Below are 16,157 nucleotides of genomic sequence, written 5' to 3' on the forward strand. Positions count from 1 at the left end.
TTCGGCAGTGGTTCTTAAAGTAGGGCCCAAAGTAGCGGAGAGGTTAGTTGGCTCCACACACTTGAAATAAGTATATATGCTTTCAAATGTGTTAAGGGGAAAAGCTACAGCTTTTCATCCAGTTCTCATGCAGCCAAATGCTTCAGATGGTTAAGAGAACTAACGCTTTAATGATGTAATAAATTCAGTATATCAGTCACCTCCTGTGTCACTTAATTACCTGATATCATGGTGAACCTCCTTTTCGTATTTTTCTTCTCTGCGCTTTTTATGACAGCAAAAGACAATAAGAGCGATAAGCACGAGCGCAAGCAAAGTTCCTATAACAGCTCCTGCAATTGTCCCGGCTCTATTTGAAGCTAGAATAGGATGTTAACAAGAAAATAATTAATAGTAAAAACAACACAAAACAAAAATACTTTTTACCTAGTCATATTGAAGGTAATGATACATAGTAACAGATCGATTTCACTGCCAATATTAACTTTAAGAGACAAATTAGCTAGCTTTTCCTCGTCGGGGAAAATCTACTAAACGAACTTTCTTCTGAACTGTATAATCTATTTCAAGTATAAAAACAATAAAATCACTCTGAAAGATTTTGCTATTCACAGCTATCTAGGTTGGCATAAGAATGGTCTACATAATCGGTCCTTAGTCGAATGCATGCTAAATCACTTCAGTCGTGTCCACCTCTTTGCGATCCTGCCTGCCAGGCTCCTCTGTCCATGGGATTCTCAGGCAAGAATACTGGAGCAGGTTGCCATGCCCTCCTCCAGGGGATCTTCCCGACCCACGGATCGAACCTGCATCTCTTACATCTCCTGCACTGGCAGATGGATTTTTTACCGCTAGAGCCTCTAGAGCCAGCAGGGAAGCCTCACTTACGTGGGCTCAATATGGTACAAGAATTAACCTGACAACTCTTGCCTCCATGATGGTGCTACAATAATGAAGGTTTTATTAATAAAATGTAGTGCTTCTTTCCCTTCCATGTCTTAGAAACGTGAGTAACCAAGCCAGAGTGCTTTGCTCAAAGGCAGCATCCCACTGCCCATCACACACACTTGCTGATGGAACCAAAGGCGACCGCATAAACATCACGAAACCACCTCATCAGAGCACAGAGAAGATGCTTACGAGGGACGACGTCCAGGCGCAGCAGGCACTGGTCAGAGCCCACTCTGTTTCTGACCGTACAGCTGTATGTCCCGGAGTATTCGGCACTGGCGTTTTTCACAGATATAACAGGGGACGTCATTTCTATGGGAAGAAAGAGGGGGTGAGGGAGCAAAACCCATTTTTAGAATAACAGACTGCTGAGTTTCTAGTAAAGGCAAACCCTACTTGGTTGACAATCCAGGTAAAAGTGAGACAAACTGAAGCGAGACGCAGAACAAACGCAGCAAGACACGTGCATGTCTCCCGAAGGTACACCACTGCGCCTCCAGTTCATTCATGTCAGAGCCAAAGTAATCATGAACCCTTCGGTCAGGCACAAAGGCTCTGCTGAAACAGAGCCACGCGGATTATAAAAAATACTCCGTGGCATGAAAGCTCTTAGGTGCAGCAGCAAGATCTACAAAATGCATCTCATCCCCCAGACAGAAGAGACAGAAATGCAGAAGGGGTCCCACTGCTCCGCCTCTGAGTCTGAAAAAAGACACAGAGGTGGAGAGAGATCCTACGGAGGACAGGGGGTGGAGGGGGATTAATCAGTTTGAATAGATTGAATATAACACATAGACGAGCGATCAGATTTAACACATTTGAATAATTGTGGATAGTGTCACACAGCTACCTTGCTTTGTTTTTACAAACATGCCATGTGTAAATAACCATATCTTCAACCTGAATCCAGCCAAAACACTCAAGATCCATCTCTCCTTGTAGCTTAGCCACTAATTTATGCTAATGAGGTTTCCATCAATATTACCGGTAAGTAAAAATATACACCAAAGAAATCAATGATAATATCCTAAACAGTTATAAAATGTCTCTTCATTTATACTACGTGACACCAAGTTGTCATTATAAAACACTAATTCCCTTAGAATCCTGATTGCCCTGTCTAGGAAAGGGAAGAATTGGGGATTAAAAAATCTATACATCTGTGCACAAATCCTACTAGGCTGAAGTTCAAATCAATGGCACAGAATCAAGCTGTATAATGAGCAGTACCTGGTAACCAGGAGGTGGGCAGTTTCTGTGAGTCGGACAGCTTCTGCCATTCATATCGTAGAGGGAGAGAACCTTCTTTGGGCTCACATTTGAGTTTAAAGTCATTTCCAATTTCTTCTGATCCATCAACGTAACATCTTGTACCTGAAGGCTTAACTAAGAAAAGACATTAAGTTATAAGTTTATACAGGAAAACAGAATGTATATTTCTAATGATGATTTAAACAAACATAGCATGTCGCAAACCGCTAAATCAAGAGCAGCGGTCCTGGGTTTGGAGTGGACAAGACTGAAAGATTAAAACAGGTTGCCAAGGCCAGTTTCCTTAGCTGCATCCGGCACAGAACATGCGAGAATGAGCTCAGGCAAGCAGCCACTGCATAAGAGGCCAGGCAGCAGCTCAGACGCGGGTCTGTGCCCCTCCATCCCACGGGGCACATCTGAAAGAAGCAAGAATGCTGCGGCCTGGCCTACTTCAGGCCCAAGGAGCTTCCCCTCCAGTCCTAAACCTGTTCTTCTACTTGGACCTCGACAGGAAGCATAGTTTTCCGGGAGTATGCAGTCCTCTTGGAGTGTGTGTGCACTGTGACATCCTTCTGTTAGCCCACAACAGGGGGTGTATGATAAGGTATGCTGATAGAAGGGACAACTCACATAAGAGCAGCAAGGGCCGATTACATTCCAGTTACAGCAATCCAAGCCCGCCCAGAGAGCAGTGTTATAAAAAGGCAGTTCTGAGATTATGCTCCAGGTCTCTCTGGGGTACTGTTTAGAGCAGCTGCTAATAGCTCCATTACATGCAACCCGCCTCAATGCTAGTTAACACCCCGGCAGCTCATACCCTCTTGCTGAACTGCATCACCGCTATAGGTTGCTTCTGCTTCTCTGTGAGTCACATAAATGAAACACACAGTATGTACATTTGCTTCTTTTATTCATCATAAGGCTTCTGTTACTGTTTTTCAGTTGCTCAGTCATGTCCAACTCTTTGTGACCCCATGGACTGCAGCACGCCAGGTTCCTCTTTTGTTCACCATCTCTGGAGTTTGCTCAACTTCATGTCCATTGAGTCGGTGATGCTATCTAACCATCTTAGACTGTGTCGCCCCCTTCTCCTCCTGCCCTCAATCTTTCCCAGCATCAGAGTCTTTTCCAGTGAGTCAGCTCTTTGCATCAGGTGGCTAAAATATTAGAGCTTCGGCATCAGTCCTTTCAATGGAGTTAGAGTTGACTTCCGTTAGGATTGACCGGTTTGATTTCCTTGCTGTCCATGGGACTCTCAAAGAGTCTTCTCCAGCACCACAGTTTGAAAGCATCAGTTCTTTGGTGCTCAGCCTTCCTGATGGTCCAACCCTTACATCCATACGTGACTACTGGAAAAACCACAGCTTTGACTAGATGGACCTTTGTCGGCAAAATAATGTCTTTGCTTTTTAATATGCTGTCTAGGTTTGTCATAACTTTCCTTCCAAGGAGCAACTGTCTGAATTTCCTGGCTGCAGTCACCATCCACAGTGATTCTGGAACCCAAGAAAATAAAATCTGTCACTGCTTCCACTTTTTCCCTTTCTATTTGACGTGAAGTGATGGGACCGGATGCCATGATCTTAGTTTTCTGGCATGTTGAGTTTTAAACTAGCTTTTTCACTCTCCTCTTTCACCCTCATCAAGAGGCTCTTTAATTCCTCTTCATTTTGAGATTGATCCAATTGATCCATGTTGTTGTATATATATCAGTTGTCCTTTCCTATTGTTGAGTTGGATCCCATTGACTGTAACATACATTTGCTTGTTCATTCAGATACTGATGAACACTGATTCTGTCTGGGGGTTACTACCAAAGTCCAGTTAGACCAGGAGCGGGTGTGAGGTCAGCGGGAATCAGATGGACCGGGGGGGAGGCACCGTGAGAAACGGTGGCATGTCACTGGAAAGGCAGCGTGAGAGTCTGAAGGTCCGGAGAAGAGTCTTCAAGAGCAGAGACCAGTTCTGAGTCTGACGCCGTTTCTGCGGCAGGATTAGGAGAAGCGAAGATTAAACTGGAGATGAGGACAATCCAGCAACCTGAGTCCCCGCAGTGCAGGAGGAGCAGTGCGTGTGTCTCCGGGGGCAACAGTGAGCAGACAGCTGCAGGCTGGAGTTTACCATCGCTCCACCCCCTTGGGAGAGCAACCTTCCCAGAGACCCTCGACCTGACTACCTGCAGCCACCCTCCCAGTCTGATCAACAGCAGGACTGCTTTTTCCTTTGTTGAGTCTTTCAAGTCCTGGTTGGGCTTTTATTTTTTCACTACTAAGAATAAATGTGAATGGGTTTTACAGTTTTGCACTGTTATAAACAACGCTGCTTGTTAAGTGCTGTTATATGTTTTCCTCTTTCACATCAGGTTAGTGAATGTTTAACTCTATAAGAAAATGTCAAACTGTTTTCCAAATCTGGCTGACAGGATCTGTCATACCCAGTGGGGCCTCTTTAACTAAGGGTATTCATCATGGTCTCACTTCACACATTTCTTGATGATTCTAAATTTTAATTGGATTTCTCCCCTTTGTCTGTTACAACTTACACTTTTTAATAAGGATCAACAGATGCATTTAACTGCATTGTTGATTTTCCTAAGCAAATCTGTTTCTTTTTCACATCTATCAGTTGCCCTGGACACTACATCATTTGGACTTCTGAATCAGTTTTGCACAAGTATTTCATCCTTTGAGTCTTCAATGAAATGAGTCTTGTTCTTCATTTTTTCAGACTACCAATAAATCCTTTATTACACAGACTAGCAGTAAGTGAGATATTGAAGCAATGCTTTGGACATCAAGCCATCTATTGGTAATACAGCATTCTAACCCTAAACTTTTTTTCTACTGAAAATGTCCTTCTCCCAAACATATCCAATAATGGGCAGTTATTTACAGCAGCTGCTCAGGAAGTCAGGGTTCCACTGAGTTTGAGATTTCAAGATACTCCATAAACAGAGCAAGATTTTACCAACACTAGGTCTGAGTGAGTGTCGCTTAAGCGTGCAGGTGTGCCAAGCTGCTTCAGTCACGTCCAACTCTGTGAACCCCATGGACTGTTGCCCACCAGGCCCCTCTGTCCATGGGATTCTCCAGGCGCAAATACTGGAATGAGTTGCCATATCCTCCTTCAGGGCATCTTCCCAACCCAAGGACTGAACTCGAGTCTCTTATGTCTCCTGCATTGGCGGGCAGGCTTTTTACCACTAGTGACACCTGGGAAACCCTGCCTAGGGGTGGCTACCTGCTTTCCAAAGGGAGGAGAAAGGGCAAGTCTTTTACATGGCAACCCCAACCACTAACCATATTATAATTTTACCCATCCCAATATAGGGAAGATTAACTCTTAATCCATGGCACCTTGCTGGACTGAAAGACAAAACCAGAAGGGGAACAAAGATCAAGTTTTATCATCTAACATTTCTTCAGTCTGGGGCTCCAGGATACCCAGTCATTGTCCTCAGAACATCGGTCACCATGTTCAGTGACAAAACCAATAAATAATCCTTCTCAGCTAAAGATCTATGACTTTCAACTTGCACTTGGTTGGGATCCCACCAATTTACTAATGCTGTGTTCCATCTGTGTGTTATATCATCATCCCTCCAAGCTAGGGGCCCACTACCTCAGACTACAGAAAATACTCTAAATCTCTGTTTGGGACAGGATATACTTTTATCATCATATCATCCACCCAGGAATAGTATTTTTGCTTCATTCAAAATACCTTGACTTCTGGTGAAATCCATGCATAGATGCTAAAAATCAATAGGCAAAAAGTTTGAGGTGAAAGGATATTTGCAAAGTCTCAAAGTGGCTCTTCCACTGGGATTTTTTTTACGTTTTCAAACTTTTATTTTATATACAAAGAGCTGGTATTGGGGATTTGGGAGGGGGGGTGGTATTTTTCAGTCCCAGAGGGAAAATTAGTAATTTTATAATGGAGAAATCTATCAGATAAAATTTAAACCAAGTGATCATGGTTAACAATAAGGCAGAACAACATGTGCCCCTTGACATTAACTTGAGCAGACTAAAGGGGACATCAGTTCAGCATGGACCTTTGACTTGACCCGGGTACAAAAGGGCATTAATGGGAAGCTGTGAAATTCAAACTAAGCCCATAGTTAACAGTATAGCTTCAATACTAACTTATTGGTTTTAGTAGTCGTATTATGATTTTGCAAAATGTTACCATTAGGAAAAATTAGGTAATGGGTACACTTTCATGAACTTTCTGCTAGTTTTGCAACTTGTCTGTAAAACCAAAATTATTTCAGAATAAAAAGTAAAAAAAAAACAAATAAATCCCAGTGTTGACTGAATCCCTGCACATGCCCCTCTCATGGTGCGGGTGCAATCTGAGTACACCATATACACCAAAATAGCCAAGTCTATTTACACCAAAAGGGTCCCAGTAACAGGTTTTTCTGGAGTTCCCAGGGAAGGTGCTAGCAGTGAGCAGCCCCCATACTAACCCTTGTCATCATCACCCCTGTCTAGCTCCTTTATTGAGTAGCATCCACATGTACAGTTGGCGCATCTGAAAGAGTAGGGTGGGCCCTAGCAACAGAGCATGGAACAGTAACACACCACCCCTCATACCCAGACAGCTAACAGCCATCCCCCTTTGTGTCTGTACACACCCAGAGCTCTGAACAAGCTTTCTTTTTTTTTTAATTGTTTTTTGGCTGTGCCATGCTGATCTTTGTTCCCCAACCAGGGATCGAAGCCACGACCCTTGCATTGGGAGCTTGGGGTCTTAATCACTGGACCACCAGGGAAGGCCCCGAACAAGTTTTCATTACTATGGGGACGCCATGGTGGCATCTACAGATTTTGGACAAGCAAATCAAAGTATCAGGCCGAGCCTCTGAGAGTGAAGCTCAGAGGCTGCACAGTCTGGTCTCTATAAAGCACTTTGTTTAACCTTTCCTCCGGACTGCCTAAGCAGTATTTTCAGGAAAAAAGCAAACAAACTAAGTTTCTATCCAGCTCTCACTTTTAAGAGAACTTCTAGTGTCTTCTGCCACAGTGGTCCTGGCTCATCTGAAAACATGGAGGAGAGATGGAGAAATTCTCCTCTGGCTCTGAGACAGTCTCAGCAGGTCAGAGGTCATCCCCGCTTCCCCCTTTAGCCACCACTGGCCCCTCTCTCCCCTCACCCCTCGTTCAGTCTCTACCTCCCGCCCTGGTTTGACACCAGGGCTTGCCTGGCCACGGTGATCCCACACAGAGCGAACAAACGCAGTTAGTGTCAGTGCTTCCCAGCCATCCAGGCCGAGGAGGAAGATGTCAGAGGTGTGGGGTTTAATGTAAAAGGCCATCCCTCCTGCCCAACAGTCAAGGCTGCCGCCTCAGGTGTGCCTGGCCAGAGTCTGCGACAGTCCCCACGAGATCTCTCTCTCTCTCTCTCTCTCACACACACACAGATACACAGAGTATCTGTCCACACCTCTTTCGGGAACATGTGCCAATCACATCCCTCCCAGTGTACCTGCCCCCATCAAACAGGGACTCCACAGTAATTCTGACAAATATGTATAATCTGCTTGGTACCTCAGGAACCAGTTAAAATTCCACATATTTCCTAACTCAACACTTCCTGGAAAGCAGTGACTGTGGCCCCCCAGGCTCCTCTGTCCATGGGATTCTCCAAGCGAGAACACTGGAGTGGGTAGCCATTCCCTCCTCCAGGGGATCTTCCCAACCCAGGGATCCAACCCATGTCTCCTGCACTGTAGACAGATTCTTTACCATCTGAAATCACCAGGGAAGTCCCAAAGAAGATACACTCAGGTTATAATTTCAGGTAAGAGTTCAGACAAGTTATTAAACTTTTACCAGCTCCCACATTTATAAAAAAGAAAGGCAACTCCATGTTTGCTGAATGTAGACACAAAAGGCTAGAATTTCCAATGTTACCATATTGCCTTTCCCAGTTCCTCTTCAGGTTCACTTGCTTTCATACCATAGACATATTCTGAATGAGTTCCACTCAGCATGGAGTGCCTCTTACCAGAATGCCCTCGATGATGTTTCCAGAAGACTGCCTTATCAACCACAACCCTGGGAGTTGTTGCTGGGATGCACAATAATTAGTCTCTACTGGCTTTTTTGGGTTCCAAAATCACTGCAGATGGTGATTGCAGCCATGAAATTAAAAGACACTTACTTACTCCTTGGAAGGAAAGTTATGACCAACCTAGACAGCATATTAAAACGCAGAGACATTACTTTGCCAACAAAGGTCCGTCTAGTCAAGGCTATGGTTTTATCAGTGGTCATGTATAGATGTGAGAGTTGGACTATAAAGAAAGCTAGGCACCGGAGAATTGATGCTTTTGAACTGTGGTGTTGGAGAAGACTCTTGAGAGTCCCTTGGACTGCAAGGAGATCCAACCAGTCCATCCTAAAGGAGATCAGTCCTGGGTGTTCATTGGAAGGACTGATGCTGAAGCTGAAACTCCAATACTTTGGCCACCTGATGTGAAGAGTTGACTCATTGGAAAAGACCCTGATGCTGGGAAAGATTGAGGGCAGGAGGAGAAGGGGATGACAGAGGATGAGATGGCTGGATGGCATCACCGACTCGATGGACATGGGTTTGGGTGAACTCTGGGAGTTGGTGATAGACAGGGAGGCCTGGCGTGCTGCAGTTCATGGGGTCGCAAAGAGTCGGACATGACTGAGCGACTGAACTGACCTGCTCTACGTGAGTCTGGAATCCAACACACTTAACCCCTGCTCAGTTCTCTAAATTAAAAGGAACAAAAGGTAGAAGCTGATGTGAGGGAGACTTGTGTAGATGAGTTCTTTCCAGGGATATGGAAGACAATTCCAGCAATCAGCATTTCTGATGTAAAGTGGGTCCCCAAGTGTCCCTGAAACCTGACACCTTAGGTCACATGGGAATTTACTGTCATATAATAGTGCCAGACTGTTGAGATTTTCTACATGGCAGCTCATTGTACTTTTGGGCAAAGCTACCACAGCAAGGTTTTAGAAGTATATTTCTGAGCAATACCTTTCAGAGTTTCTCAGTTTGCAGGGCTTAAGGGTGCTTGTGCATGACCACAGAATCTGGAGAAGGATAATAAACTTTTCAGTCTATGATCTTCACAAAGCAGTTTATACTTATTCTCCTTCTTAACTGTCCTGGAGAGCTACGTCCTAGTGGGCATCTGTCTAACCTCCTTACTTTTAAGGATGAAAAAATCGTGATGTTCAGGGAGGTCAAAGGACTGTCCGAGGTCTAATGGCCTTACCCCAATTCAATATTCCAGCTACCATATTCCATCTCCTCTACTCTAAATACTCCAACTATTCATCATAGAAATCTCACTTATTCCTTGGGACATGTGGTTTGATAAAGCTTAAAGCACACATCACAATTTTAAGGTGAATGAGACTGCATAGAGATTTAATGATAATTATTTTTATGTTTCAAAAATGTCGGCTGAGGCCCAGGAAATGAAGGGGTTTTATTTAATTCCCAGGGCAAACCTGAGACCAAGGCACAAAGTCTGGATCCCCTCTCCTGCCTTAGGGTTCATCTCCCGTATCACAGGACTCCTTCGTTCACTTTCAAATGCTTTCATGAACTTCACGAAGAAGCTGTTCACTTACTTTTTCTATGAAAAAAAAAAATGCCAGCTCTATGTTTTATGCTATTTGAGGACAGTATGTCAAACATTTAAACTTACTACTCTAGAATTCTAAGTTTTATCTCACATAAATGCTGCTCCTATAGTACTGTGATCCCTTACCCTGTTAATAATTAACACTGATACAAATAACTTACCAAGAACTGTCAGCTGAATCTTCTTATTTCCAACACCAGGAGCTTTTTTAACTTTGCACTGATATGTGCCAATATCTGACAACTGTAAGTTTGTCACATTTATTGAAGCATCACCAGATTTGAGATCGTTGCTTGTAAAATGTACTCGTCCTTTCAGATCTTGATAGTAGTCATCATAAATTTTGTCTCCGGAATATAAAATAATCTGAAAGAAAGCCAAAATAAGACAAAGAGAAAACAAGCAAGCAAGCGAACTCCCTGTCTTGTTAAAGGAGTTCTGGATACAGCACAGTACTGTAGGATCCAAAAGAAAAGAACACAATATCCTGAGGAATCTACAATTATTCACACCACAGGTTAAGAAAACGGAAGAAGGATGTGAGGGCGGTCTGTTTGCAACATCTGTCAGCCCACTGATCGCCGGGGCTGATTCAGCTGATCTGGCTGCTAGATTAGCCCCTTCCTCCCTCACAACTCCAGGAGCGCCCCTCCCAAAGCGGCACACTCGCTGGAAGATGAAGACCTTCCCCAACAGAGGAGGACCGGTCTTCAGTCAAGGGTATAATGGGTAGCTGTGCTCTCCTACTAGAATCTCCAAATGAGCTCTCAAGAAAACAGAAAGAGGCCACTATGACCCTTAAGTATGGTCACACGCGGTCATTACAGACGGGAAAGCAAGACCCGACATGATTAAATACAGCCCTCTACGCGAGCCGTTTGGGGAGACCCACAAGAGCGTGGGTTTGTGAATTCTTATACACTCTGCTTCTCAGCTGCCTCAGAGAAAGAAGTACACCAATCAACTGTATAAAATCGGGTTATCAACCACCACCACTACACCCCAAGAAGGGATTAACCTCATGCGAAGAGTTGACTCATTGGAAAAGACCCTGATGCTGGGAGGGATTGGGGGCAGGAGAAGAAGGGGATGACAAAGGATGAGATGGCTGGATGGCCTCACCGACTCGATGGACATGAGTCTGAGTAGACTCCAGGAGTTCGTGATGGACAGGGAGGCCTGGTGTGCTATGATTCATGGGGTCACAAAGAGTTGGATACAAGTGAGTGAGTGAGTTGAACTGAAAATTAAATACATTATACATTTTATTCACTCATGAAGTCCTTCATTCTGGTCATCTGAGACCCAAGGGTCAAAAAGCAATAGTACCAAACTTAAATAGTAATCAGAAAACTGTAGCATATGTCCTACAGACCTTTTATCTCCTATGTTCAGTAAGATCAGAATCAGCAGTATGTGTAGGAATTTCTCCAGAGCACAGACTTGGGTTTTCTTTCATCACCTCCTAATGAGGACCATGTTGATCCCGCTCCTAATTCACTAAAGATCTTTTGCTTATATATTAAGAGTCAGCACTGAGGAAGCACTCAATATCAGCTTGCTAAGTAAATAAAAGCAGTTGAAGGGTCCACAGCTGACTTGCTCTGTAAACACAAGCCATCACTTTATCTACTCCATCTCTGCCTACATCCACCTGTCAATAGCAGTACTGAGAACTCCTTAAGTGTATCTTCCTCTGTATTAACCTATGGACTCTCTTGTTGTGAAAAGCCAGGAAGCTCAACCCATAATACTTTGAATCCCTCATTCTGACACACACACACACACACACACACACACACACACGCCTTTCTAGGAGTCCCTAGTTGTCAATCCCTAAGTCATGTCCAACTCTTTGTGAACCCATGAACCATAGCCCGCCAGCATCCTCTGTCCGTGGGATTTCTCAGTCAAGAATATTGGAGTGGATTGCCATTTCCTTCTCCAGGGGGATCTTCCTGATCCAGGGATCGAAGTGGAGTCTCCTGCATTGGCAGGCGGATTCTCTACCACTGAGCCACCTGGAAGCCCAGCCTTTCAAGGAGGGCCTGACAAATCTGTCTTCGCTGTCATTTTTGTAAACGAACTTGGTCATGTTCTCATGAAAACAATTTTATAAACAGCAGCTAAGAAATGGGGAAGTAACATGTACCAGGCAATTTTGATTCCTCTTTACAGCCCAATGGGGATGGAGGCACGATCCACATTTAACCTTTTAACCCTGCAGAAGGCAGTGGCTGTCACAGGCCAACTCTCTTGGTCATAAAGCTGCGATGGAAACCAGATCCATCCGGTCTGGCATCGCAGGCTGCCTGCATGAACATTTCTGTATGGCTTATAGACTCAGAGAACACTAAAGCATACAGTACTTTCAGAAAATTCTTATCACAACCCTGAGAAGCAGGTGTACCTGTTCTTAGTTCACATATGAGAAAACAGAGGCTTGTGAAATATGGGAGGCAGTACATGATACTGCAAAAGATAATATAGATGGGGTCGGGGCGGGGGGTGGGAGGGAGTAGTCGGAGAGATCTGGGCTCAAAAGCCCCGCTGTGTCTGTTGCCAGCTACGTGACCCTGGGCATGCTCCTTAAATTTCTGGGCCTCCTTCTCCTCCTCCTCGCATGTATAATGATCTTCATTCTGGAGTGTTGTTTTACGACTTAAGTAAGTATATATAATTAAAGCATATAAAACCCTGTCCAGCCCAGCACACGGTAAGTGCCTAAGTACATCATAACTGCTGATTAAAGAGATCACACAGGGAATGAGCAGGGAAATTTCTCCAGCCCAGGCCCCCATCACACTGCCTGCTAGCTTAAAAATATTATAAGAAGGATTTAGCAAGCGTTCTAATACAGGTGTAATTCTATGCACGCGTCCTCCTCTGCATCAATCTCTCCCTAACCCTTCTTTCTTGTGGCCTTATTTACTGTGCTTTAGGTCAGAAGCTAGGTGTCTTAACCCAGAAATGGACACTTCAGCCCAGCACCCATGATCACATCTGTCTCCCAGGTCCTGTGGACAGTGAGGCTGGGCCTCCACTTAGCTCAGAAGTCCCTGGATTCTCCTTCCCTGGGTGGAAACCCAAGGCTGCAGGACACACCGGCATTTTTGGTCTCAAGAGGCACCTTGTCACAGGGCTTCACCCCTGGGCCTTAAGCCAGGATCTGGGCTCTCCATTCTCATATCTTAACCATGGAACCAGAGTCCTGGGTTCTAAAGGAGGTGGGTACTTCACTGGCAAAGGAATGAGGGGCGTGCAGGGGCTCAGGCCTGAGGTCAGGGAGTTGGCACGGTCATGGAAAGAGGGGAGGGATGAAGAGCAAGATGGGAGCGGGGCAGGGTATCTGGGCTGAGTAGACAGGAGTCGGGCTCAATTTCTTTTCCTTCGGGGAGAGAAGGAAGTTCTCATATCAGAATCAGGGTAGAGATCTATCCTTGGAGGGAGTGGCCCCAGCCATTTACAACTCGGGAAAGCACCTTAATTTTTTCCTTCACAAAAACATCATGGGCACACTACTTGTATTTGCCAAAAACAGTTAATTACCTAACTGCAGTGATTCCGCCACTAACTGCCTGGATAACCCCTTTTTTGTAATATGGACAACAAGTAAAAATTTCCCTTCTAAATATATATATAGTACAATATTACTCCAAATATTTGAACTTCTTTTTCTCTCCCTGGTTTAATAGTATTTGTTAACATTGACTTATTTTTAAGTATGTTAGGCAAAGCTAATATGAAGCATTCTAAATGAAGTGAAATATTACGGTACCGTTAAAAGTGTGATACATTTATTTGTAGACGGGGCTGAAATCACACCCCACAGGGTTAATGGAAACTGGTGACTAACAGAAAGTCTTGAGCTTGTCTTACAGAATAGCACATAAGAGAACAGCTTATAAAAACCCTTCCACTTTTATCTTGCCTTCACTGACCAAGCTTGCTTTAATTATTTAGTTCCTTAATCACCTTTATAAAAATGCCTCTGATTATGGGTCACAGAGTAATGGGGTTTTCTACATTAGGTCCCTGTTAAGGTGTAACTAGAAAAAATTCTGTAACAAGACAGTCATCCCTAGGTAACGATGGGGTGGGGGGGGTGTGGTTCTAGGACCTCCTGCCTTTCCCCCTTCCCTCCCTCAGATGCTGAAATTCACAGATACTCAGCTCCCTCAAATAAGAGGGTGTACATATGTTGTTTAGTCGCTAAAGTCGTATTCAACTCTTCTGCGACCCCAAGGACTGTTTCCCACCAGGCTCCTCTGAAGATGGGATTTCCCAGGCAAGAATACTGGAGCAGGTGTTGCCATTTCTCGAGGGGAATCTTCCTGATCCAGGGATCGAACCTGTGTCTCCTGCATTAGCAGGCGGATTCTTTACCACTGAGCCACCAGGGAAGTCTGACGTACGTATGAGATGGTAAAGTATATGCTTCCTCCCACATCTTTATCTAGATGACGTATGATAGTGTCCCCAACATGTCATGCACATTCCTGCGGGCTATCATGCCTGCTCCTTACTCATCTCCCATGCCCCCGGCCACACACACTTCCAAGGCCAGATTTTCAGAACATTTTCAAGCTCCTCTTCTTCCTTGAAGCCTTCTCTAAGTCTGGTGACCTTTCTTTCCTCTGAAATCTGAGGTCACTTATCCATTATCCCATATACTTTATCCAGATTACCTTTATCTAGAATACCTAATACAATGTAAATGCTATGTAAATTATTGCTGGCATGTGGGAAGTTCAAGTTTTGCTGTCTGGAATATTCTGGAATGTTTTTTTTCCCTGAATGTTTTCAATTCATAATTGGTTTAATCCACCAATGCAGAACTCACAGATCTGGAGGGCCAACTGCTATTTTGTTTTTTAAGGCATTCAACATAAAGGATATTTAATTTGCAAAAATATGGAAAAGAGACTGTAATGATATGTACCTTCACTCCTCTGTTAGACTTGACCCTTATACTGGTGACGGAATCCTTGTGTGAAACTTGGAAATTCACTTCTATCTAAGCTCTCCCAACGTCCAGTTTACCCGGCACCCCCCGACATGTCACGCACTTCCCTGCAGACTAACATGCCTGCTCTGTACACGCCTCCCACGGCCCCTGGGCCACACACACTTCCAAGGCCAGATTTTCAGAACCTTCTCAAGCTCGCCTTCTCCCTTGCAGCCCAGTGTAAGAAGTCTGGTGACCTTTCCTTCCTCTGAAATCTGAGGATTTCACTCCACTACATCAGGGTGCCTTTTCTCCAAGCATCTGCCTTTCTCCCCTACGCTGCAAGCCGAGGAAGTCTCAGGCTTTCTTCACAGCTCCCCGTGTCCCCCCACCTACAGTATCAACACAGTGACAGACCCCAAACACAGGTTGCCCCAACATCTGCCGAGTGAGCAGCACTTACCACTTGATCCACCTTCTGGTTATCCGCTGGTGACAGCAGCCACTCGATGTCCAGCGGCCCCTGGTCTTCCGGACTGAGCGTAAACTTGCATGGCAAGTAAGCAGTTTCCCCTTTGGCCTTTTCAATCATCTGTTCAGGAGTAGTGATACTCAAACCTCTGGTGAAATCTAGAAAATGAAACACACATGGACTGAGCATCTGCTCCCAGGCTGGCAGCACCCTCAGGACGCCTCGACTGTTCAGAGGGACCACAAGGTGTGGGGGAAAAAGGACTTTACTGGGGACCAGAGGAATGAAACGCCAACTCAGCGGTCCCGTTTTGTGCGTGTGCGCCTCTGCAGAAATAGAAATACTAATACCCATCCTATTCAATACAATTTCATTTCAGAGCACTGGAAACTTCCCACTATTATTTGGAATAACAGCAATCTCACATGAGTTGGAAGAACCCAGCAGAGGATTTTTATTATCCAGGCAGCTGTTTAAAACTGAACCTGGCTAGAGTCTCTGAAAGGTCAGTTACATCAGTCTAATTCAAGGCCACATTAATTCACGCTTGCCATGGTGCCAAAAACACACTTGGAATTCCCATCACTGGGCATGTGCTGATGAACTTTGACACTTTTTGTGTCCAGGCTTCTGTAATTCCAAATTTTTATTAAATTTGATTTGGTGACTTTTATTGAATGCTTAAAAATATTTCTAAGCAATAAAAATAAATGACCCAATCAAAAATGGGCCGAAGAACTAAACAGACATTTCTCTAAAGAAGACATATAGATGGCTAACAAACATGAAAAAAATCTCAACATCACTCATTATCAGACAAATGCAAATCAAAACCACAATGAGGTACCATCTCACGCAGGTCAGAATGGCTATTATCAAAAAGTCTATAAACA

The 16,157-nt window shown here is 44.4% G+C and overlaps 1 protein-coding gene across 3 annotated transcripts in view; it reads right to left on the bottom strand.

Moving 5' to 3' along the window:
- Nucleotides 1-16,157, bottom strand: part of CXADR (CXADR Ig-like cell adhesion molecule) — a 68,286-nt gene that overhangs the window by 27,833 nt on the left and 24,296 nt on the right. For all 3 annotated transcript variants that reach the window (XM_043892711.1, XM_043892712.1, XM_043892710.1), the window contains exons 2-6: nt 15,256-15,422; nt 10,006-10,210; nt 2,182-2,337; nt 1,141-1,263; nt 221-359 (exon numbers count right to left, since the gene is read on the bottom strand). In XM_043892711.1, coding sequence (XP_043748646.1) covers nt 221-359; nt 1,141-1,263; nt 2,182-2,337; nt 10,006-10,210; nt 15,256-15,422 — 790 coding nt within the window. The remainder of the gene's footprint in view (nt 1-220; nt 360-1,140; nt 1,264-2,181; nt 2,338-10,005; nt 10,211-15,255; nt 15,423-16,157) is intronic.

This window comes from Cervus elaphus, chromosome 31 (assembly GCF_910594005.1).
Source record: "Cervus elaphus chromosome 31, mCerEla1.1, whole genome shotgun sequence".
In the NCBI taxonomy this organism is placed as follows: domain Eukaryota; kingdom Metazoa; phylum Chordata; class Mammalia; order Artiodactyla; family Cervidae; genus Cervus; species Cervus elaphus.